The sequence below is a fragment of the Leiobunum rupestre genome, chromosome 2, assembly GCF_980474605.1.
Source record: "Leiobunum rupestre chromosome 2, qqLeiRupe1.1.hap1, whole genome shotgun sequence".
In the NCBI taxonomy this organism is placed as follows: Eukaryota; Metazoa; Arthropoda; class Arachnida; order Opiliones; family Sclerosomatidae; genus Leiobunum; species Leiobunum rupestre.
In genome coordinates this window covers 43,813,826-43,840,352 of record NC_143385.1, presented here as the reverse complement: position 1 = coordinate 43,840,352, position 26,527 = coordinate 43,813,826, and the positions used below count along the sequence as shown (strand labels likewise).

The 26,527-nt window shown below is 40.5% G+C and overlaps 1 protein-coding gene across 1 annotated transcript; it reads right to left on the bottom strand.

Annotated features, from left to right (window-relative positions):
* Window positions 1-96: 96 nt before the first annotated feature.
* LOC149957577 (uncharacterized) lies at window positions 97-3,418 on the bottom strand. The gene is made up of 2 exons (XM_090164840.1): window positions 3,404-3,418; window positions 97-1,710 (listed from the first exon to the last, which is right to left on the bottom strand). Exon 2 carries the CDS (start codon window positions 1,699-1,701, stop codon window positions 766-768), a length of 936 nt encoding a protein of 311 aa, XP_090020966.1. The 5' UTR covers window positions 1,702-1,710; window positions 3,404-3,418; the 3' UTR covers window positions 97-765.
* Window positions 3,419-26,527: the final 23,109 nt, after the last annotated feature.

Genomic DNA, 26,527 nt, shown 5'->3' with positions numbered 1-26,527 from the left:
TATTATACTTATATTAAATATAATATATTATACTTATATTAAATATAAATATAATATATTATACTTATATTAAATATAAATATAATATATTATACATATGAAAGGGTTTATCACAAGTTCGCAACTGTACATTCTTAAGCCTTAACCAAATCATCTAAGTCCAACGGGGTCTCGATCGAGAAACGGTTTGAAAGAATTTTTGGATTGCCTCCAAAATTCGTCTGTTACTGACGTCACCCAGATGAGATCCCATTGATTTTCAATAGGATCTCATCTCAGTGACATCACGATGTTCGTTAGCAACGAAGTTACCAACCTTAGCCCTTAGCAACCACAGCGTATCGAGGCAACCTTTTATAGCCTAAAATTTACTAACCTTGATCTAAGTCTAGCAGGCAACAATTTGCTTTTCCATCTGAGTGACGTCCCACCCTCCAAAAAAGCAGAATCACCATTCCGGCGCTCTGCGAAGACCCGCTAGGGAACGCTTACAATGAACTTTTTTCAGATTTTGCTGCCTGCAAACCGTCGGTAGCGTTGATTAGTTCCATTTCATAACTAACGTTTCTTTCGACTGCTTATAAATAACAGCCGAGTTCTACTTCGCCTACATCACTTTAAATTGGCTCCGCCTCACGTGTCGGCGGAGGTGGCCTAGGGTATTCCAGTTGTATATTGATGGGTTAAATAGATTCATGGTGATACCGTGTTCCCACTCATATTTTTAATTATCTTCTTCCGCAGTAACCTAATATTTCGGACCAATTAGCAAACCGGTACCATGTACCACCGTTGAGATAATTGATTCGAACAAGCGTTTTGCACTAAATAGATATTGTCGTTTGGGCTAGAGTTCTGAACAGTCATGCACCTCCCAGTCAAACGCGACATTAGTTTAATGGTACCCTCACCCGTTGTGTCCAAGAACCACTCTTGTTGTTGACTAGCGTTGTAGGAAGCCTGCGCTAAAGGGGTGGATTCGGTGTACTTTCCTTGAAAGACTTCCACCACCAATTCGGAATGTCTGGCGATGACTCTGTAAGCGCTGTAGTTGGCCGTTTTTTCAAATCGGAACATTTGGTGCGTTCCGTACGAGAATGGAAACAGTCGCAGGAAGGTTCCATTTTTGAGGGAAGCGCCTTCCACAGTAACCGATTTGCTATGCATGCGCGACATCAAGATGTAAAATTGGTTGGGGTCCGGACCGCAAACTTCGAACTGAAACCAAGAGAGGTGGTTGGCGTTCAGTTCTGGTGAAAATATCATGTAGAGGTCATGATGTCCTTTGTAGGGGATAACAGATCCGCGCAATACGGTTCCGTTGTAGTTTCGTGAAGAGTTGATTGGCAAAGAGATTACCAGGTGTCCATTGACGTCATCCAATCTGATTTCTATGAGTCCTCGAGTTAGGTTCTGGGTCGAATTTAGTCCAATATTGATTTTATCGGCTCCAGTGACGCCAAAACCGACGTTTTTGAATATCACGACCTTTTTTCCAGCTACAGACAGTTTCGTCAGCTCTGATAACTGGTTGTCGGTGGTGTAATTAGAATTTGCCAGATTATTTTTCTCAAAGGCTGATAAATGATATGTCATTTGAACTTCTTGCTCCTCTTTGTTTAGTGGAACATCAGTGCTCAAAGTAATTGTAACGAAAATGGATAGAGCCGTACCAATGGTACCGATAATTCGAGTCATCATTACTGATACCTTGAAATGAAACCATTTTCTAAAACTTTACTCTAGGTGGTAGTTAAACTTAATCCACCACTGACTTAATACACTTAGAAATAAACAAACTGAAGCTATTGAAATTTGCCTTTTCAACACCCAACCAACTTGAAAATAGGGGCAGTCAGGGACCCTCGAAATAAATCAGTCATTTTATTTCTAACATCTAATTTTAATATTCCGTGGTTCTTTATATAATTTCTTAATTTTCGTTCCCAAATTCACAAAAAATAGACATGAGGTGGCCCTGGGCAGTGGCGTAGCCAGAAATTATTCAAGGGGGGGGTTGAAGTATGTTAATGTTAAGAGGGGGGTCGAGGAGGGGGTGGAAATTTTGTACAGTCAAAGGTAGGCCCAAGGGGGGGGGGGGGGGTCTGGGCCCAGCACCCGGCCCCCCCCTTGTCTACGCCACTGGCCCGGGGGAACCACGTCAAAAATATAACTATTTGCAAGTCTGTCATTCAACTCTAGAAGTTCAATAGTTGCTGAATTTTCGTCTGCTAAAAAGACACTTTGTCATTCTAAAGACACAAAGCGTCCGCTAACAGCAGCTAAGGGACCTTCTCGCGTTAGCCGCTACGCTGTTCTATGTTACCTGAAAAGGCAAATTAACCCCATGTAAAGTATCTACAGGGTGTTTCAAAAGATTATGCAAAAAATTTAAGGAATTGTAGGAGGTGAGTTTAGATTTGAGAAGTATGCCTGTTTTTTCCCCAATTTCCTACGATGAGTTAAAAGAGCGCCAGAGAGCTTCAAAGTGTGGTCTTCTAGCCCCTGGAAGAAGGCTGCAATAAGTGCAAAACCAAGCAGCAGGGACTTTAAATACGGTTTAAGTTTCTTTTTTTTTACGCTGGTGACCTCGATTTGTTTACAAAGTCCTTTTTTACCTATCACATGAACCCAAACCTTAATGTTCGCATTTTCCTGCTGCTTGTCTAAACTGACACTAGCTCCCGCTTTTTCCTGATTGGTGGCGTTTTTGACCCTTATTTTAAATTATCGACTAAGATTATTGCGTACCATAAAAAGCCCTTATGCTAAAAGCTAGTTTGGTCGCGTAATTGGCGAATAGACAGCTGAAATTATTACTTTCTTTCGGAACAAGGACTCGAAACAAAACTGTAGATGCGAGACCAATAATTACGAACATTTATCGGCGTACTGATAAATAAATAAAGCTAATCTGTTATATTCATGATAAAATTTCTTTAAACGCAGCCAATTATAGAGCTCGCTGCTTTATTTCCAAAATGAGGTATCTCAAAAAATTAAATTTGAGAAGCAAATTAAATATTAAAAGTAGTATGCCATTCTTTTTAATACCGATGAAAAACCCTTTGATTTTGAAAGTATATTGACATTATTTTAAATATATTTGAGTTTTTCTAATTTCTATATATAATAGACGCTTCAATAAAACATCTTCAAGGAAATTGTCAAGTAATCATTTCCGAGAGAAAGGACCTGCAAGTTACTGTTTATATAGTGCTTGTTGAAATAATGGAAACTTTTCACCTGTGAAAAGAACGCCGTGTTTTTGCTAAGCCTTAAAACGTCAAAAAAGTAACCCAGTTGCGTACCGTACTTGCACTCCTTCATTCTGAGGCAGCCACCCTTATGCATTCTTGGTTGAGGCCTAATCTTAAAATGAGCAGCATGGAAAGGCACTTACCCGTTCATGGACGAATTTCTTACTGGGGCTAATGGATAATTCAATCTTTATATATTATCTCCGTCTGCTTTCGCTTGGCTTGTGAAGTTATCCAGAAGTTGCGTACGAACGCGCTTTATAGATACACATCTTTTGATTGGTCGGATTTAAGTTACCTCATAATACTCCTTAATTTAAATAGAAGCCAGAACCGATAATTTATCCGTTGTGAAATTGAAATACTGGCGATTGACGTGAGTTTGCGTTTTTAATGACGTGGTTTTTCTGTCTCAGTCTAGCATTTATTAATTTTTCTCCATTCGAAATTGGGGAAAGTCCTACGTCATGAGAGCATCCTGTCTTTTTGTAATAACAGAAGAATATAGTATAATAATATTATAATAATAACTTAAGAGAAGAATATGCATCTTTATTATAACAAGATGCCACGGGCATTTGAGTACACACAATCCCCCGATGTGTTAAGTATATCTTGCATACTAAATTTAAATTGGGAATCAACTTTCAATTAACGTAATAAGTGCGTTCAGGAAACTATACAGTATAGGTATACACTTGGAATATCTAAGGAAGATTTTTACGGTCGTGATGAAGCTCGTAGAAACGGGCGTGTCTAATTAAAGCGGGAAAACTCACGAGAAAAACTCGCGCCTCGCTACCCTAATTCGATGAAAACTCTTCATTAAGCCTAGTCATGGTTATTATATTATTAGCTTACCTGATTATCTCTTTTATAACCATATACAAACCTGAAATTAGGTATCACTACACTTCTTTCGCGAAGAACATTATAATTACTTCAAAATATAAAGTACGATAACAAATTGAGGTTTTTAAATCCATTGTTTTATAAGCCTTTTTTGCCTATTTGTTACCATGACGACGCATTATTTTCACGTCAAACCTTGAACCAATGAATTTGAAATGTCGTGTTACGTCTTACACTTGACGTAGTTAAGCCCCGCCTTTTTCTCGACGCGCTTTCGTATCACCATCCCAATGGAACCTTCGACATTCCTCTATAGTTTCCTGGTGCGTTTATAGCAATTTCAGATTAATTATTAACAAAACCGGGACTTTATTTTGGTGGGGTAAGGGGGGCAATTCCCCCCCCCCCCCGAATTTGTATTAGCTAAAAAAAGTTAACGAATAAATTTGCATGTATTCATTGTTTTAGCTTGAATGTTATTATTTATTTCGTTCTTAAGTATTCCGGCGATACCCTAAAAGAAACGTGGCTTTCCCCTTTATAACTTTTCTGCCACATCGACCCAGACCCCGGACACTCAAGTTTTGTCCCCTCCTGAAAAATCCTGAAATGACCGCTCTGATTAACAATCTAAGAGTTACTTTAGCACAAGGAAAAATACGGTACAAAGTTATTACAATAACCCTGTAAATGCACCAGGGGCGTCGCCAGGGGTTCAAGTTTGGGGGCGCTTAAGCCATAAACCCTGTAGGGACGTCCGTTGGGGGGAGGGGAGTATCACACCATAAGTTTAGTTTTCGAAGAACCTTTTTTGGAACAACTCTTTTTAAGAAAACATTCAAAGATTTCGCCAAAATTAAGATCCTCTTCGGTATGCCCTATTTTATGTGGTTCTTAATATTTAATTTCACCGAGTAACCCGGCATCGCAGAAGATAATAATTTCCTTTTGTTTAGAATAGGAGAGTTACGAGAGTAGCCAGTAAAAAATTACAGGTGGCTCAAGCGCCGTCTAAAACAGCCTATAGTCAGTTGCAGGCTAAGAAAGACAAAATATATAGTACAATCGGCGCAAGGATGCCTCAGATCGTTTCCGGTCATTCCACCGCGAAATTTGAATTTGGCCATTTTACGGTCAAATTCGAATTTTGCTCTTTTCGTCGTCTTTTAGCATGGCGCTAAAAGACGACGAAAAGAGCAAAATTTGAATCTTTATTTTTTAATTTCATAATTGTGGTGGCGAGCAAATTTAAAAGATAAGGCATTCCTATCAGTCTTAAATTTAAAATAGTATGTATAATTATTTAATTTTGTAAATTTATTTCTACGTCTTACCAGTTAAATCAGCAGTTTCTTTTAAAATAGTTACCACGCTTTCTTGGGGTAACGTTGTCGTAAAGGGAATATAACCTCAGGTTTTTTGGTGTGGAACACCAACACTTCGACCATTTCCCGCTCCCTCCTATGGCTTCAGATATTTTTGGCGCTGGTTAGTGATTTCCCGCCAAAATTGTTAACATAAAAAACATAAAAAACCCTTAAAAAAGACTTATATTCCCTTTAATGAGCTATAGACGTTTAAAATTATGTTTTTCTCTTTACTTGTTAACAATAAACCTTTATCATGCTTTTTATAGTAACCTCTTGGGCTATTTAAAATATTTGGAGCTTCCATTAACGAACCTTCTTTAGCAAAATAATTCGGCTGTATTCAGTAATTCAACTCATGACAACATGAAATTAAAAAATAGATTCCAATTTCGGTTCCTAGATGGCGCGAAAATACGATGAAAATCACGAAATTTGAAAATGACCGTAAAGTGGTCGAATTCAAATTTCGCGCGGTTGACTGGCTGGAAATGGTCTGAGGTATCCTTGCGCCGACTGTACTATATATTTTGTCTTTCTTAGCCTGCAACTGACTATAGTGACGCCACTGAAATGCACTGTAATGACTTAAAATATTTTTTTTTACCGAAAATAGAGCTTCCTTATCTAACGAACAATATCACAATCACCCTATCGATTAAAAAAGAAAAGCTTTTAACATAACAGTATAAGTGTTTTTTACCATACTAAAAAACTATTTTAACAACAACAATGCCACCACCCTCCTACGCCATTTAACCCGGCCACAGCGGTATTTGACTTCACTAGTGGACTTAGGCCTTTGTGGTTCCTTGGGTATTAGCTTCATAGAAATAGAAATTAGACTAGAAGCACTGCCCTTTCCGCCAATCCCAAGGGAAACAGGCGAGCTAGAAGGCTGACATTAGGGTGGAATCGCGATGTACGCGCCATCTGACAAACGCATTAAACATTGTCGCCATGGCTACGACGCGAATTTCGAAGAGATAAAAAAAAGGTGATCCACTGCGCATCACGTCGTGCGCAGCGGCGGTCTTTTCGTGTTTAAACTTTTGCGTCTAAAAGCATATCCGCAAAAATGTTTACAAACTGCGCCTTTTCACATTGTAAAGAGAGATCTGGGAAAGAAATAAAATTATCATTTCATAAGTATGTAATATTATAGTAAATATTTTATAATAATCTCGGAATAAGAGATTTTTTTACACTAAGATTTCCTCTGAGACATGCTGAATTACTAGGAAAATGGGTTTTAGCGGTAAATCGTGAAAATTGGACTCCATCTTCAATGGACGCTTCAATAAAAGATACTCGGTTTCTACTCCCCTCTCCAAATTCATCTGGGAAGGAGCTATTTCCGGTCGGTCTGTTAAACGGTTAGAATGGCTAGCCAAAAAGTCATATTTAAGCCAATTAGAGAATTTTGCGTCAGATAAGAAACGCGTCGGCTCACGTGTATAAGGAACATATATACTAATGTTAATTTTCGATAATATACTTTAAGGTAAAATATATAATGTTACTAAAACTAAGTATAAGAAGATAATATTATTATTATTATCATCCTCTTATGGTATAAATAATTGAAATTATATGTAATATTTTTATAATACCGGGCAATTTTAAAGCTTCTCATGGAGGCAGAGTTATTTCATTTCGTATAAAATTAGCTTTTGGAAAAAGCTGAGAACTCATTCCTTTAGAACTAAACATATTACTTTGCCGTACGGTATGCAACAAGTGTTTCCTTTCAACCAGGTAACTTTTTTGGCATGTTAAGGCTTAGCAAAAAACCGATGTTACGTTCGAGAAAGTTTCCAGCTTTCTAATATTTCAACAAGCACTATATAAATAATAACTTACGAGTCCTGGCGGTCGGAAATATTACTTCTTGGCAATTTCTGGGAAGTTGTTTTATTTAAGCGCCTATTACTTCATATGACTTTGTATGTAGTAAACATTTTCTGCCGGATTAAATTTACTTTCAAAATGGAAGGCACCATCTGAAAGCAAAAGCTGTACCTACACAAGTAAAAATTACCCTATACATTCTGAAATTAAAACTAACTGAAATATGAATAATTCTTTATTAAAACCAGAATTTGAAAGAGCTCCCAAAAATATCTATTCAAGAACAAAGCATATTTACATCTTCTAGAGTATGCCAATTTATTGATTTTGGTAATTGTAATTTAGTTTCCCTATTTATCCGAGGTTATTTCAGAAAACTTACGGAAAAAGTGAACTACCGGAAACCACTCAATTTGACTTGACTAATACTTATGATAGTTTAAAAGACACTGAAACCAAGATTATGGAATCTCATGTAGGCATATTTTAAACCACACTGAAATAATTAAAATTTAGTTAAACTGTGATGATTTGTGGTATTTCAGACTTACAATGATTGCGCAAAGTTAACGTGTGACTTTAAGGGTGACACGGTAGATATAGTAGATTCTTGAGATTTTTATGATTTTCCTAAAGCTGTTTAAATAACTTAATAAATAAAAAATAGATAAATAAAAAAAGTTTTTAATACGTTGCCTACGATCTGTTTTATGTTATTCCACGTGACCATATTTACTTATTTAGTTTAAATTGTTTCTATGAGATGGCGCGACTATCGCGATTCCACTCTGATGGCAGCCTTTTAGCTGGTACGTCCCCGCCCAATCCAATCGTGCTTCTAGTCTAATTTCTATTTCTATGATTAGCTTAGCTGATATTTATTCATGAACGCTAAACGAGATCTACAGATAAACAACCTGATAGATAACTGAGCAGCCGGAAAATAATGATGGGCTTCGCTTACGCTACATTATTCTTAAAAAAATCCTCTATTACTATCAGGCTGAGAAATAAGGAATTTTTTTAAACTGGACCTGTGGCCAGTAGATCCTTGGTAGTTTAATTAAAAAACTGGTCACTGGGCACTTACCATTTTTAACCTTCAAAATCAGGCTTTCATAATTTATGGCCAAATAGAGTGTAGAGTAGACAGACTCACGATACCCAGTCACCCACCTATACACATAATTGACACAAGGCCAAGCACACAGCATAGAAGCAAAGATCAAACAATTTTAGAAATTAATAAATTATTTTTTTAATGAACCAAAATCTTGAAGGGAAAAACTTTGAATTAATTAAGTGGTCACAAGGGCCACTAACACCCCAAGCATTTAATTTTGAAACTGGCCCAGCTAATTTTTAAGCTGGCGATTGGCCTGTGATAATGCCTTATTTATCACACTGATTGCTATAGAGGTATTTCAGTGAGTGACGGAAAAAGGGGTTTCAAATTTGTCGGCTGCTTATAAATGGCCAGCTTTGATCTGGTAAAGGTTGGCAGTACTTGATATATAAAAAAATCAGTTTATGATCTCCATTTTATGCAGGTTATTTCGATCAAAGATAATTTAAACTCGTACCCTAGATTCGAATACTGAGAGCTTTCCCATTGACGGTTTCGTTACGAAGCGTGTACCCTATTCCGGCACGTGACCTCAGAAAAATCGGGCTCCATCGGTTGCGGTAAGGCGTAAACCATGGAGCGAATTTTTTCTGAGTTCCAGCGGGAAGTGGGTAAACGCTATCGGCAACGCGCGAGAGAGTGATTTCGAATCTAGGGTACGAGTTTAAATTATCTTTGTTTCGATCGTGTTTGTGTATTAAAGGGCAACGCAAGCTCTGTGGCAAAAAAAAGCAACGTGCTTTTTAACCCCCTACACCCCCACTCGGTACTGGCAAAAATAAATAGGGCGAGAAAGTCTGGCACTTGGGTCCAGCCGCACGACGTCTTATTTGAGGGGTAAAATTTTTGGGCTTCGGAAATGACTCCCCCCTCGCCTCTTTACAGGGACACAACGGTATCGGTTGTACTCCGCCACGATGAAAAATAGTTCTCTATAAAATATGTGAATATTAAACTTTTGCTTTCGATAATTTGGTTAATTTAGTTCCTAAATAAAGTAAATATATCATAGAAACTAAAATGCGACATTTTAAAAATAATAACATGACTTTTGAAAAGAAATAAACCGTAACTAGAATAACATTCGCTTAAATCGTGGAGAGCGTGGCGCCATCTAAGAGTAGAGATCGGGACTAATTGGTAAATCTACGATGTTAAGGCCTAATAATTTTCAAGTTTAACTGAAATAATAGCTATAGCTACGAGCTTTTTTTGTTTATTTTACAATTGATATAGTAATTATTAATTAAAATCAACCGTTTTCGAAGGAAATAATGGTCAGCATTTGTCAAAGAGACTATTTGAAATCGCGAGGCGGTGACATGGTTGCCAGGGAATAAAATTCAAAATTTTCATCTTGAGCGCGGACCGGAATACCACAAATGCACTACTTCGCGCGTAATGTGCTATCCTTATTGGTTAGAAATATCACGTGATCACTAGCTCTTCAAAAAGGGTGTCAAGCATGGTGGAAGATAAAATCTGAAGGCAGTGATAGACTTTCTCCCCATATTTACTTTTGGTACTGGCGAAACCACGCAGAGTTTACCATAATTATCGCACTTTGCATACATATTCACACAAATGCCAGCTCACTTGCGTTGCCCTTTAACTTAGTCATTTTAGCAGGTTTTAGTAGTTAATTTTTGTTGAAACACAACGATAGCAAAACAGTTGAAAATTTAAGTGATGATAACTCCAAACAACGATATGAAGCAAAGAAAAAGGCCTAGAATTAAACAAAGCTTTGGTACAATTAATTCATAATAATTCCCTAAATATAAATGTTGTGTATAAAGATATTTTATAATTGTCGGGCTCTTACTGCCATATATTATTTTAAGAATTTTCTTTCGCAACATTTACTTATTCAATTTTCATTCAAATATAATAGCTAATTATTTCGTTACATTCATTTATTTTGTCCCGTTAACTAATCTAATATGTTGGTAATAGGGATACATTTCTATTAACGCAATATATTGGAATTACAATACAGGTATAAGCTCTTGAATTACATTTCTTTAAAATCACCTAGCTGGGGGCTGGACCGAAGGCAGCGCTTCCTGGCTAGAATCTTTATAAAGCACCTAACCAGAAAGACGCAAAAAAATTACTAGTTCTAGGTCTGAAATAGATTTTCTGTTAGTAATAATAATATTCCCATCACCACAATGGCAGTATTTGGTAGTTAATTTTACTTAAATATTTTCCAGTTTGTTTTTCAGACATATAAGTTCAAAAATTGAATAAAATAGACTTTGTTTACTTCATTTGACGAAAGCGCAAACGAGTATTGTTTCAGAAACATAATTGAGAACGGAATATCTATCCTTGTCTACGGTACGTCACGAGAACTGAAGCAGATTTCTAGACTACCTGCCACTGTTAACACGTCACGACGCTATCGCCAAATACCCTACGTTATTCCACGGCATTGGACAACGTAAAAATTTTATAGTGAATTGGGCCATTGACGAAACAGTTCACCCAGTAGCTCAATCACACAAGCGAATACCGTTTCATCTACGTGAATCTTTTCAAGAAGAACTTGATCAACTGGTCAAATATGACATCATAGAACCAGTAATGGTCCCACACCTTGGATCTCACCAATAGTACTTGTGGTTGTTGTACGTACTAAAAAACTACTGTTGAACTTTGATGACTATGAACCTTGATAACTATGTGACGTCAGAGTAAAGGTCTTTCCTATATATATATATGTAATTGTAACAAATTGTAAATACATCATAGTTCAGTGACATGTAATAAACTATCATTGCTCTAATAAGTCTGCTGTGTATAAACCTACTTCATGGTGTCAGAAGTTTAACCCAGCTCTATGGATTCTCTATGCTGTAATGTGAAGCCACCCTGCTCAGTGCTTACCGCCTCTTCAACTACTTGTTCCTGAGACCAGAGATGGCTTCTGCTTTTCGTGGGCCCGAACATTTCGACCCGGGAAGCATTAATCCCGCCGCGGCATGGGCCGCTTATAAAGACCACTTTCAAATTTTTGCTACGGCTTCGAAACTTTTAAATGAAACTGTAAGTATTCAAGTTGCTACATTTTTGTAAACTCTGGGCCCTGCCGGTCAGCGAATATATGATAATCTGGTCATTCCTCTTCCTGCTGGTTGACAAGACACCACATTAGCGGAAATCTACGCTGCTTTTGATGCATATTACCAACCATACAATAATCCAGACTCACATCGATATGTCTCAAAAACAACACCAACGTTTTGATGAATTCTTGACTGAGCTTCGTTCACAGGCACGACACTATGATTTTGGCCAACTGCAAAACTCGTTGATCCGCTACCAGATATTATCTGGTATTCACAAACCGGAGCTTCACAAGACGTTATTTTCCCATAAAAATCTGACTCTTACCCAAGCTATTACGATCTGTCAAGCTGTTGAATCTTCAACTAATCATGCTGCGTTACAACGGGTTCCTCAACAGCCCATACCTGCTGGTATCGATGCCTGGTACAACCATCCGCGGTGATTACGCCCTGCTTCTCACCAGTCTTCCTCTCAAGTCCGTCTGGGTGGTTATACTTCCTCCCGTTTTTCAACGACACCGGTCATATTTGCCCAACCATCCTCCGCCTGCACCTTACAGAGGACTCCAGTTTCCTCCACGGCCAGAGCTTCACTAACGGTCTTCTCGCTTGTCATCTACTTATCCTGCTTGCACGAACTGTGGTCTTCAGCATCTTCACCATGTTCGGTGTCCGGCAGCCGCATCTATCTGTCACAACTGCCGCCGTAGAGGACACTGGGCGAGTCTTTGTTGCTCTGGCACTGTTCGTTCTCTCTTAGCAGCTCCTAATGCACCGGATGCCGCTGGCTTTCCTGGCTACTCCTCCCTGCATGAGCTGTCGGCTTCAAATACTCGTCAACTGGATCCTGGCATGACACTGCAGCATTATTCCTCTGATGACTACACGCAAGGGCCATACTCTGTGGAACTCTTAAACCCGTCCAATGTGCTACATCAACCTCAAACCTACTTTCTCGACTCCACCAGTTTTCACCAAGATGATGCCCTGGACTTTACTATCCATAATTCACAAACTGAATGGAGCTGCAGTTTTTTCTAATTTGGACTTAAACAAGGGCTACCACAAAATAGAATTAGACCAAGCCTCAAGACCCATCACAAGCTCTGGAGTCGAGATTTTTCATCACATCATTCGATGTTTGATCCAAGACATTGATTGTCCTCAATGTATCCGACGACCTACTAGTCTTTGGAAAGAATCAGACACGATGAGGCTCTGGAAAAGGTTCTACATCACCTTGAAGAAAATAACGTAATCCTAAATCTCCCGAAGTGCGAATTCAGTCAAACCGAATTAGAATTCTACGGACATATATTTTCAAGTCAAGTGCATCCGTCAAAGATCGAAGCTTTACAAGCTATTGAAATACCGACAACACTTGATGAGATGAGAAGCCTAATCGGTCTCGCCACGTACTGTGCAAGATTTATACCCAATTTTTCAGATGTTACAGAGCCGTTGAGAGCTCTGACCAAAAAGAACGCAACATGGTTATGGACTAAGGCTCAAGATGACCCAATCGCTTCACCAAAGAAACACTTCACTCAGGAGAGAGTTTTGTCATACTTCGATCCGCAGTAGGTAACTGTACTCTATGTTGATTCCAGCCCTACGGTACTAGGCTGTATTTTGTCTTAAATTGACAAAAACGATTAGCATTCAATAATATCCATAGGGAGTAAAGCCCTCACCGATATGGAACCTAGGTATTCTCAAACCGAGTGAGAAGCCTTGGCGGTCATGTGAACATTATCACCAATAATTATATGGAACGCCGTTCAAGGTTAACAAGTCAAGTCAAGGTCAAGTTTTTTTATTGTTATTTCTTTCAAAAAATATACAAATTTTTATTAAGGGCCAAGTCCTGAGTGACTTATCAAGGAGGATAGGAAGGGAGGCGAAGTAGGAAGGATGAACGCACCAGCATCCTTTTAAGAAGCTTAGAGCGTGCTCGGCGAAAAAATTCGGAAAAATAGCGGCAAGATTGCGGCCGCTACGCTACGTGTAGCCGCCATTTTTCCGAAATTTTCCCGCCGAGTGCGCGCTAAGCTTCTTACAAGGATGCTGGCGCGTTCATCCCTCCTACTTCGCCTCCCTTCCTATCCTCCTTGGACTTATCACTGATCACCAACCCCTGTTAACCCTTCTTGGTAATCAAAAGGCCAGAACATTGGCTAGAATTCCACTTTGGAGTATAGTATAAGCCAGGAAAAATAAACCCTGCCTCCCACAACGTCCGATAAAATCTCACCGAGGTAAATGTATCTCACCAGCGACTGAAAACCAAGTCAACATGACGAAGTAGTGAGAGTGTCTAAAGAGGACTCCATAACTCAATACGCAATCGAATGTTTGATCGAAAACCACTGTGTAAAGCCCGCATTTGTATCTGCAAATGTAGGCTTTGTCCCTAACAGTCTTTCCCTTTACTTCTTAGAGTTCTCTCGTTGTTTTGGGCCAACGCTGCTGGGGAAGGTAGGGATAACTCATCCTCGCTCGCGTCGTCCACCTTCGGAATTCTCCAAAAGTGGCGAAGATTTCTTGGCGGGCTTTCTTCTCCAGCCAATTAGGTTGGAGACCGGTAGCGTCATCCGAGGGGCCCGCTATAAGGGACGTCGGGACAATGGACTAATTTTCTTGGTTACGGACTCCGACCTAACCAGTCAAATCTTTTATATTATCTCTTCTAGAGAAAGTTTAGTTGTCATGCTTTGTTCTCGTTGGTAAATATATATATATTATTAATAAAGGGTATTTTACAGTTTGACTCTCGTACATGGTTTATACATAAGCCGACAATTTCCAGGCTTCACAAATGGCGCCCAACGTGGGGCCTGAGTTGTTGAATGTACGAGAGTTTAGTTTATTTTAAATTGTTAGTGTAATTTTTGGGTTATGGTCTAGTTAAATATTTAGTGTTAGTGTAATTTTTTAATTTAGTGTAATGGGGTACCTTTGTTTCCCAGTGGGTTTTCCGGAGGTGTTTTTGGTTAGGCGGCTCTAGGGATTTAAGAGTCGTGGTTTAAGTTTTAAACATTAAAACCAGGTTCGGAATGATTTTGGAAAGGAGGTACTGGTGCTGGAAACCCAGCCCAGATGGTTTTGCGACCAGCCGGGATGCGGGAACACACGCCGCCCAAATCCTGAGGGTTAAGTTAAATGTAGAAGCGCCGATCTACATGGGTTCGGCCGACGAGAAGTCTCCGTTGGAATTCCTGGAGGCTCTCGACCGGTATCAGGCGGTTACGGGGTACAGCGAAGGGGATATCCTCTTGCAGGTACTACCGTCGTGCATGCGGGGACCCGCTGCACTTTGGTGGTTGTTCCAAGGAGTGTTTCCCTCCTTGACCGTTTTTTGTCAGGCATTTCGACACGAATATCTAGCCACCGATTATGCCAGGCGTATCCAAATTGAGTTGGATACCCGAACTCAAGGTGTGGAAGAACTCCTGACGCCGTATATTCACTGTATAGCTGAATACTACCGTCGTATTGGGGGAAACGTCACCGAGGCTGATAAGGTAGCTCGAGTGTTACGGCAATGTCACCCGACATTACGTCATCACTTAAGGAGAAAGGCATTCGCCACCCTGAAAGAGTTGTCGCAGGAGGCCAAGATTATTCAATCTGACCTTCTCGCGCAAGCCATTTATCGCCCCCGTCCACCACTTTAGAATCCCTAGAGCCAACTCTGGCTTACGGGGGAACTTTAGGACCGGTTGGGTGAGCGCCCCCTGTTACTGGTGGCGCGGTGAGTATAGCAGCCACCGGAGTGCCGGCTAATTCTAGCCAGGTATCTCTGGGTGTTATGGGAGTAGGCATAGCTGCTTTGGATCCTTATTGGCATTATAGGATTCAGAGGCAGTCTGCTAATTGGTCGCCCCTCAACTAATGCAGTAAACTTTCCAGCAGAATCCTGTTGAAAGTTTTAGGCCGGTGCACCAGAATTTAGTTTGTTATGGTTGTCGGAAACCCGGACATATCAAACGCCAATGTCCCGAGCAGGGAAACTGGCGAGGGTGTAGAAAAGTATCCCGCATTTTTTATCTTACAGTCGAGCATGATATTTTGATTGTATAAATGTATAAATAAATGTATATACTGTTGTAGATTTGAAATATAAAAGATATAAAAGAGATTGGATGTTACGCGCGAGGAATAAAACTAAGATTTAACGCGCGCACATAATAAATGAAATAAAATTCTAACCGTTATTCAGTTCAAAAAAAGGAATTAAAAGGTTCGCTTCCGTTTAGAGAAGCTCTATAGTATTTACCCAGAAAAGAGGGTTATGTTCAATAAATTAGTCGAGTAAAGTTCTTTTTTTAACTCAGAAACGTGTGCTCAATTATAGTAACGCAATACTAGAGAAAATCCTAGCGATTTGTTCAGTCGGTTGCCTAGGATAGAAGGCTGGAAGTTTAGCTCTCCCGAAGAACCCGTAACGTTAAAGAGGGCGTTACAGAGGGAGGCCTTCCAATTAAATGGATGTACATCCAGGAAAGGGAGTGAGCCTCGGCAAAATTCTGACTTTTGGAAAGCCGGCAAAGAGGGAGAGCTTCCGAATACTCAGAATTGCACTCCCTTGGTCAACCGGTGTGCTGACGGAACGTTTGGCGGGGAAAATCCCCCATTGTTACGGTTCCGAGCTTTGGAACATTCGTTTCAAGGCTTGTTAGACTCTGGTTCCTCCGTCTCTCTCTTGGGTGATAATTATATCCCCATTTTTGAGAAAAAAGGGAGGGAGAAAAATTTATATTTTTCCCGCGCGATGTAGATAATCGAACATCTGCTCGTCTAGGTAAAGTTTGCGTAGTCAACCCGCGTATTAGAAAGCAAATGAAAGGCAGTGAATCTTGCCCAGTACTAAGCCTCGGTTTAATCTGCCGCGTATTTTCAAACGGAAAAACCCGAACTCTCCTTGTAATAAGAAACAAATAACGAAATACGTTCTAAGTCCATTTAACGCCAAAAATCCCACGTATTTCGTTATTTGTTTCGTAATACAATTAGCCTTCGCCATCTGTTACACCCACATGACTTTGTATAAGATATTCCAAACCTAACTAACTGTAGAGGGCGCCACCTAACCAGGAGTTGGGGCTACCCAGCTTCCCACCAGGCCGGCCTCCGGCATTCTGGTTCCTGACTCCAACCGAACCCCTAGCATCTAAACTTTCCCCTTATCATTTTCCATGTAAACATTGTTCCAGTATTAAATAGTATCTTTCGTATAAAAGCATTATTATTAACGAACATAACAAATGGCGACGAGGATGGGATCTCAACACTAAAACATAAATCCAGAAAACATCTGAATCTGTTTTTAGAAGAGATCCAGCGAACGAACGGCATAAGAAGGCACGGACGAGGCTTAACACGGCTACATAACCTTTGTTTGGCAACCACGCGGAACAAGAATCCGGACACACATCGGGTAAATAAATGAACAATCACACAGAAATAACTACGTAATATTATCAAAAGTAAATATGGGGAGAAAGTCTATCACTGCCTTCAGATTTTATCTTCCACCATGCTTGACACCCTTTTTGAAGAGCTAGTGATCACGTGATATTTCTAACCAATAAGTATAGCACATTACGCGCGAAGTAGTGCATTTGTGGTATTCCGGTCCGCGCTCAAGATGAAAATTTTGAATTTTATTCCCTGGCAACCATGTCACCGCCTCGCGATTTCAAATAGTCTCTCTGACAAATGCTGACCATTATTTCCTTCGAAAACGGTTGATTTTAATTAATAATTACTATATCAATTGTAAAATAAACAAAAAAAGCTCGTAGCTATAGCTATTATTTCAGTTAAACTTGAAAATTGTTAGGCCTTAACATCGTAGATTTACCAATTAGTCCCGATCTCTACTCTTAGATGGCGCCACGCTCTCCACGATTTAAGCGAATGTTATTCTAGTTACGGTTTATTTCTTTTCAAAAGTCATGTTATTATTTTTAAAATGTCGCATTTTAGTTTCTATGATATATTTACTTTATTTAGGAACTAAATTAACCAAATTATCGAAAGCAAAAGTTTAATATTCACATATTTTATAGAGAACTATTTTTCATCGTGGCGGAGTACAACCGATACCTTTGTGTCCCTGTAAAGAGGCGAGGGGGAAGTCATTTCCGAAGCCCAAAAATTTTACCCCTCAAATAAGACGTCGTGCGGCTGGACCCAAGTGCCAGACTTTCTCGCCCTATTTATTTTTGATATTATTGAGTGAACCAGTACGCGGAACGCCTCGACGCATATTTCACTGCGAACGATATCACGGCTGCCGCCAAAAAGAAGGCAATCTTACAAACCGCGCTCAGTCCGGGAACTTACACGTTATTGCGCAATCGCTTGGGTCCCGCGACGATAGATTCAAAAACGTACGCCGAACTCGTGACGGCGTTATCCACACATTTTAACCCGGTACCTCCACGTTGCGTCGCACGACTCCGGTTTTATCGCCGAAACCGAAACGACGGGGAATCGGTGGAGGCATACATTGCCGATCTCCAGGCTCTATCGATGAACTGCAAATTCACGAACAGGGACGAGATGATAGTGGATAAAATCATCTTTGGCATCAACGACCCGGCAATGCAGCAGAAGTTGATAGCTGAGGAGGACGAAAAAACGGCTGTCACGTTGGAAAGGGCTACGACAATCCTCCTAGCGATGGAAAACTCAAAACGTAGTCTTGGCGAAATAAAGAATAAAGAAGAAGGACAGGCACAAATAAATCGCATACGTCCGCAAACCAACGGCAGAAAACCTCATCGCCAAAGTAACAACAACGCCTCAAGTCGATCTGGTAATGGGTCATCACAACCTAACAACTCCAGAGGAAAAGAGGAAGGGAAAATCATTCCCGATTACAGTCGATGTCTGCGATGCAAAAGCGTTCAACATAAAGCTCATGCATGTCCATTCAAGGACTCCAAATGCAATAAGTGTGACCGTAAAGGCCACATTGCGAAGGCGTGCCTCAACCCTCCTGACAGGGAAAAAGACCGAAAACATACACCACCAAAGCGGTATACTCAATCGAACAACATTGATGAGACAAAACAAAACCAATCATGCCACTACGACGAATACGAGGTCGACGTTTATCACATTGGTGACGCCGGATGAGACGTCAACACCGATAAGCCAAAATCGAATACGGTCCAAAACATTGATGCCAATGACGAAGAGGTTCCACCGCCCGACAAAATACAGCTCCGAATGAACGGTAACACCGTGTCTTTTGAGATAGATAACGGCTCAGGCTACACAATGATTCGCGAACGCGATTTTGACAGAATCGGCGAACATTCTGAGGTCTACCGTTTCTCACGTAACCTCCAATCCTACACCGGAGACCAAATAGACATCGTTGGCCAAGCCACGGTACATGTCAGATTTGGAGCTCGCGAGGCTAACCTTCCACTCATTGTCGTCAGAGGAAATGGGCCAAATCTGTGTGGCCGAAAATGGCTATACTCGTCTCTCAACATCCTACCATCTGTCAACCAGCCAACAATAGCTGTACACACCATCAAGAACGGCGATCCAGAGGTAAATACGCTGTTAGAAAAACATTCCAATCTTTTCACCTCAGGCTTGGGAAAGCTAAAAGGGATACAGGCTCACTTGTACATGATGGACGATGCGCAACCCAAGTATTGCAAAGCACGGACCATACCTTACGCGCGCAAGGAGCGTGTGGAGGACGAACTCCGACGAATGGAACGAGAAGGGATTATCGAAAAGGTGGATTATTCACACTACGCCTCACCTATTGTAACGGTACAGAAACCAAACGGCGGCATACGTACATGCGCCGACTACAAAACGACGATAAACCCTCAACTGAATATCGATCAGTACCCATTACCAAAACCGGAGGACATCTTTGCACGGTTGGCCGGATGCAAGTTTTTTTTCCAAATTTGACCTTCGCGAAGCTTACAACCAGGTTGAGCTAGACAAGGAGTCACGGAAATACACAGTGATAAATACAACATTGGGCCTCTTCCGTTTCAATCGCTTACCTTTTGGAGTGGCCTCCGCATCCGCCATATTTCAGAGGTTGATGGACATGGTCCTCTGCGATGTCAAAAATGTCACACCCTTCCAAGATGATACGCTCGTGGGAGGCAGCACAAAAGAGGAACATCTGAAGGTTTTGGACACAGTTTTACAAAAATTCAGTGCTTTCGGTTTAAAATTAAAACTGGAAAAGTGCAAGTTCCTCCAACCAGAAATTGAATTCCTGGGACACCGATTCGATGAGCGTGGCATTCATCCGTTAGAGGACAAGATGGCAGCTATAATGAACGCACCAGCGCCTGACAACGTAGAAACACTGCGTTCTTTCCTAGGCATGCTCAATTATTATTCTCGCTTTCTCCCGAACAATTCGTCACGCCTTGCACCGCTCTATTCCCTTCTTCAACATGCTACATCATGGGTGTGGGGTAAAGAACAAGAAGTTGCATTCTCAGAAGCCAAGAAAACACTGAAAACCTCAAATCTTTTGGTCCATTTTGACATCAACAAGGAAGTCACGGTTGCATGTGACGCCTCACCGGTGGGCATCGGCGCGGTAATATCTCATCTCATAGATGGTCAAGATCAACCGATCGCTTTCGCTTCTAGGAGCCTCACCTCCGCTGAAAAAAATTATTCACAGCTCGACAAGGAGGGTCTCGCCCTCATATACGGAGTTACGAAGTTTAAGGACTACTTGTACGGCAAGAAGTTTACGCTCTACACAGACCATCAACCCCTCGTATCACTTCTAGCTGCTCACAAAGCGATCCCGGCAATGGCAGCGGCCAGGATCCAGCGTTGGTCCCTTATGCTCGCTGCATACTCATATGAGATCAAGTTCCGGAAAGGGTCGCAAAATGCAAACGCCGATGCATTGAGTAGATCACCTTTACCGTGTACGACACTAAACACTCCGGTACCCGCTGAGTATGTATACCTAATAAAAAGCATAGCAGAGGCCGGTCCACTCACGCCGCGTCAGCTTGACGATGCCACGCAAGCGGACCCCCTTCTATGGCAGCTGAGAAATTGTATGACGAAGGGGTGGCCAAGGAAAATTCATCCAGATTTGGCCACATATCATCGTCGACGCGATGAACTGTCTAATTTCAACGGCATCCTACTCATGGGCAATCGACTGATCGTTCCAGAAGCTAAACAACACGAACTTCTAATGGAACTCCACAGCTCCCACCAAGGTGTGTTTAACATGAAGGCAGTGGCCTGGTCTCGAATCTGGTGGCCCACGATTAACACGGATATTGAAGCAATGTCAAACACTTGCCAAACGTGCCGCCAACATGCAGCCTTGCCAGCAAAACAATACCAACCATGGCCAACCACAAAAACCCCCTGGGAAAGGGTGCACGCAGATTTTGCGGGTCCCATTGAAGGAAAATACCTTTTCGTAATTGTCGATAGCTACAGCAAGTGGCTTGAGGTATTTATAACCACAACACAATCGTCACAAGCCGTCATGAAGTGCCTTCGACAATGCATTGCACGTTTCGGCATAATGCTCACACTTGTCACGGATAACGGCACATGCTTCACAAGTAATGACTTTGAAGACTTCACGAAATTTAATGGCATACACCACTTGCGCACCGCGCCACATCACCGCGCTTCTAACGGAGCTGCTGAGCGTAATGTAAGAACCATCAAAGACAACCTCAAGAAAGTATCCAGTATCAACTTTGAAGCCCTCGATATAGTACACACCGGACTCACTGTACACAAAACTGGATCTTTAGACGAACGTATGGCCAGGATTCTCATCAACCACAGGCGGACGCCTACTTCCTGCGGCAAATCGCCTGCAGAACTTATGTTAGGACGTAACATCACAACACGGCTTGACTTATGTCACCCAAAAAACTGTAATACACAGTACCCGATCGGTATCGCAGACATAGACACTACTAACCGTACACAAAAATTTAAACTGAATGACACGGTTTACGCCTACAATTTTGGTGTCGGAGACAAATGGTTTAAAGGCACGATCACAAGTCACCTTGGCAAAATGATGTATACCATTCAAACCAACAGAGGAGAGATACGCCGCCACCAAAATCAACTACGCTCGCGGACGGAAACCTCCACTGAAAAATCATATGATGTCATACCAGATGGTCATGTACCAAATCAACACCAACTCCCAAGCACTCCCTGTGCATCCACAAGAGGAGAAGTTCCAGCTATGACCACTCCATCCTTTGCGACACCATCCCTAGTGACTGTTCCAATTACACCAACTATAGAGACAGTACCAGTCAGGACGACAGTCCCAGCTACGGCTCCTCGCTCACCACATAGAGCTCCAGTTCAGACTCCTGGTCGTAAACCTTCATCAACAATCAAACTAAGGTTGGACTTCACCCCCACACTAACAAAGAGTCCACACTCGGATGAAACTGAAAGAAGCTCAACAGCAACAACACCATCGCCCGTAAATTCACAAGAAACCACATCTTTGGCACTCACGAGGGCAAGACGTCAAGCAAGAAAACCAGCCCGTTACAAATCAAATTAATCTTCAAATGATTACACCTTCATAGTATTATCTAACTTTTCAAAAAAAAAGAGGTATTGTTACACCCACATGACTTTGTATAAGATATTCCAAACCTAACTAACTGTAGAGGGCGCCACCTAACCCGGAGTTCGGGCTACCCAGCTTACCACCAGGCCGGCCTCCGGCATTCTGGTTCCTGACTCCAACCGAACCCCTAGCATCTAAACTTTACCCTTATCATTTTCCATGTAAACATTGTTCCAGTATTAAATAGTATCTTTCGTATAAAAGCATTATTATTAACGAACATAACACCATCATTTAAAGATAGTACTCGGGTTTTTAGTTCCACATCGAGATATATATATATCGAAGTGGGACTATTGCTATGGACGGATTGTCGTTAAGTGTTGTGTGTTTGTTTGTTTGTTTGTTTGGTGTGGAAAGCAACGACACGGCAGATGGCGCTGCGAAAATAATTTGTAATTTTGGCGAAACCGGGATTTGAACTCACAATCAAAAGCTCCGACTAATGACGCCTTTACGCTCTCGGCCACTGGAAGCTTCCCAAAAATTGTTCGGAACTTCTACTGTATTCTCGTCAGTTTTAGGGACGCGGGGGAGTTGGCTAGTTAAGTTGTCGAAATTCTCGTCCGTTTTTGCGCCTTATTTTACGTGTATTTTCGGAATTTAAGGTCAAGTGAACCTCAAACTCCGCGTCGGGTGGTGGGTGGTGGGTGGTGGGCACACTCGCTCGCTTAAGATGCCTCGCTCGAAAGTGAGTACTCGAATAAACGAGCTCGGAAATTTTAAATGTTCGGGTAGTGAGCAGTGGTAGGTGGGCACACTCGCTTAAGATGCCTCGCTCGAAAGTGAGTGCTCGAATAAACGAGCTTGGAAATTTTAAATGTTCGGGTGGTGAGCAGTGGTAGGTGGGCACGCTCGCTTAAGATGCCTCGCTCGAAAGTGAGTACTCGAATAAACGAGCTCGAAAATTTTAAATGCCCTCTTCCCCATATGTACTTATAAATGCTCTAAAAGCCCCCCAATGAGATACTTATTTTCTTATTTAAATAAATCAACAAGAGACATTAAAAAATTTCATCACTCGTTACACCAAACAAAAGGTTCAAGACAAACTACGAGTTCAATCCACACTGACGAACTTCCTTTTGGGTAATAATAGCAATAGAACCATAGAGAAACAATTATAAATTGAAGTCACTATCGGGAGAAGGTATTATATTATTAAGAACACGCGTACGCTTAAAAAGTTAAAGCATTGAAGACTCTATTTCCCTTCACACACTTACGTACCGCCATTATTAATTATTGGACTCCCATACTCATCCAAAAACTAGGGGCATTCGGGCATATGTAGTTTTATATCTATGAAGGTAAATTTTTATTTCGATAATCTTTGCCGTATACCATTCGCAAAACTTAGGTATATTAACTTACAAGTTCACGTAAAGACTACCCGTTTATAGCTCTACCACAAATAGATCGAAATTTAAAATATAGCTTTTTGTCAAATTACCTTGCAAGTTAAGTCAATAAATGTCCTCAACAGCTTATGAATTGGTTTGCCCACCCGTGTATCCTGAGGGTGGGCGGTGGCCTCTCTTTAACATAGGATGGTAAATAGTATATCTAACTATAGGAAATCACATGGGCTCAACAGTTTATATATTAGTTTGCCCACCCGGGTCTCCTGATGGTGGGCGGCATCCACCCTTTCACTTAGGGTGGCAATTTATATATCCAACGATAAGAAATCACAAAGCCTCAAAAGCTTTGTATTAGTTTGAATACCTGTGTCTACTAAGGGTGTATGGCTTTGCCCATTCGAATACACTGATGTGGAACTAATATTACGGCCTGGGCCGACTTGTTGAGTTTCAAAATACGCGGTAGATTAAACCGAGGCTTAAGGCTGGGCAAGAGTCACCGCCTTCAAATTTTCGTCTACTTTAAAGATACATTGTGAACGAACCAATGGATGAAAAGTTATGAAACTAGCTTTTTAATAAACCTTGAAACTTATTTCAAGTCATATTTGTAATTCACTGATGACCAAATTCGCGAAAAGTATTAATATCGTTCCGAATTACAACCTACTTTCTAAAATCTCATTTTGCTTTCTAATACGCGCGTTGACAACGCAAACTTTACCTAGACGAGCAGATGTTCGATTATCTACATGGCGCATTAAAAATATTATTTTTGAATGTTATAAAGCAATAAACGATTTTTCAAGACGATTTTATATTACATTTAAGTTCATATAAACTGAAAAAAATTGTCAGTGGAATATTTAGTATACCATTTTTAATTAACGTTTAATTATCACCAACTTTACAATAATTTCAATGGGGGTGGGTAAAAACTTTTACAGGGTTCATACAAACCTGGAGAACCTGGAAAACCTGGAAATATCAGTGAAACAGATTCTTTCCAAAAAAATCAGGGAAATTTTATATATTTAACCAAAACCTGGATATATCAGGGAAATTCGTTTGAGTTTGGAAGCGCCTTAATAATGATATATAATGTTTTTAGATTAAACGAAAACATACGGTGTTTTAGCACCTGGAAATATCAGGGAAATTTCCAGGAGAAAACCTCGAAATATCAGGGAAATTAATTTTAAAAATGTTGTATGAACCCTGTTTTAACCAAGTTACGCGTGATCTCACCACGAGAGGAGCTGCGTGTCAATTTCGTTTGAAACCGACAAAGCCCATAAAAGAACAAACTTTAATAACGCAGATGTTCCTAGGTAGAACTCTGATGTTACATTACACAAAATTAGATGATGAACGCGAAAATTGCAAATACAAGAAATGAGTGGAAACAAAAATGTGATAAAATTTTAATATTTTGGACTTAAATTTTTTTGTATATTTTCAAAAACTTGTTTACAGTCTCCTTGATTTTGATAAGCCCAACTGTCCAAAGTTTCCTAAAACCCACCCCCTCTATTGTGTGGCGAAAACTCGAAAATAAACAGTAAAAGTAGTAAGTACACAAAACATTCCACAAAACAAATGTACACCTGTTACCCCGCGAGCGATTCAGAGCGGCCGAGTAGATTTCACTATTCACTTCATTTCCCGTATTTAAAGCTGCTCTATGAGGGGGTTTACATGGTCGCACTTTACGCGATAAAGGGAGCGATGTTTTTTTGGTTCGCTATGTAAACGCAAAAGTTCGATAGAAAGAGCGATCTCTTGGGGGTCCGAACGATGCGACAGCATGAGGTAGATTTTTACAATAGGAGCGACCCGAAATCGCCATAAAGACGCTGTCGAACGCTTCGTAGAGGTTTTTCCGTAAATTTCCCCCCAAAAAAACCCTGAAACATTGAATGGTCAGTGCCACACTCTTTCTGTAGTTATTATTTGAAGATGTCGAGTGACGAAGAGGGTAGTATATTATATTTATAGCATCTGCGAATAAGTCGAGAAAAGAAGAACTGTCAAGTGTTCTGCAACAAAATTCAGAACGCTTGGAAAATATGATGAAAAAATTTGACGAAGACAATCAGAAATTTTACGACGAGCAAATGAAGGCGCAAAGAGAATGGGAATAAAATTTAATTAAAAAACAAAATGAACAAACCCAGACCATGTTCAACGACCTAATGGCAGCTCTTAGACCCAATCCTTACTAACGTTCTTTTTCCCAATTACTTTGGTAACTTTCCTTGCCGATTTCGCAAATATTATGTAGAATGCAACATGTTAATATTACTTTCGGGGCAAATGAATAGTGCACGTCCATTTTTTTCGATAGCATTCGCCATCTGCCCTTTAACCTTCCAAACGCGATCTCTACCGCCATTCTTACAGCACTGTGATAAACGTTAAATGACTCCTCTTCCGGCGAAATGTTAGGTGTTGGGTAGGGTTTAAGAAGCCAAGGTAGAAGGGGGTAAGCCGGATCTCCAAGTATCATGTAAGGGATTTTGATACCTTCGATAGTTTTAAAACCCTACAAAAATTTAGTAAAATAAATTAATGACCACAACTATCCTTGGGCTTAGCAAGTAGTTACTTTTGGAAGATAATCGGCACTCTTATATAAAGAAGACTCTTTTAAAACCGTCGCGTCGTGGGCGCTTCCAGGCATTTTAACACTGATGTTCCGAAATCTTAAAAAAAACAATTAACAATTATCGTTTATCTCAAAGACTAACCACTCAAGTAACACCATAAGTAACATAATAGAAGTATGACAAAGTAAGCGTAATTTGCACATTTCACGGAAGCTTGTTAGTCCTTAGTTACTTAATGATTTACATTGTCATTGGGAAAACCGACTATAATTAAAAATTAGCATTGAAAGTATAGGAAGTGTCATATTTATGTTTATTATGTTACTTGTGTTAACACCGATGACTAATTAAAAAGGGTTAGCCAATT

Bases quoted from the DNA above. Each gene is read 5' to 3' on its own strand.
- LOC149957577 (XM_090164840.1), bottom strand. From the start codon at position 1,701: ATGATGACTCGAATTATCGGTACCATTGGTACGGCTCTATCCATTTTC.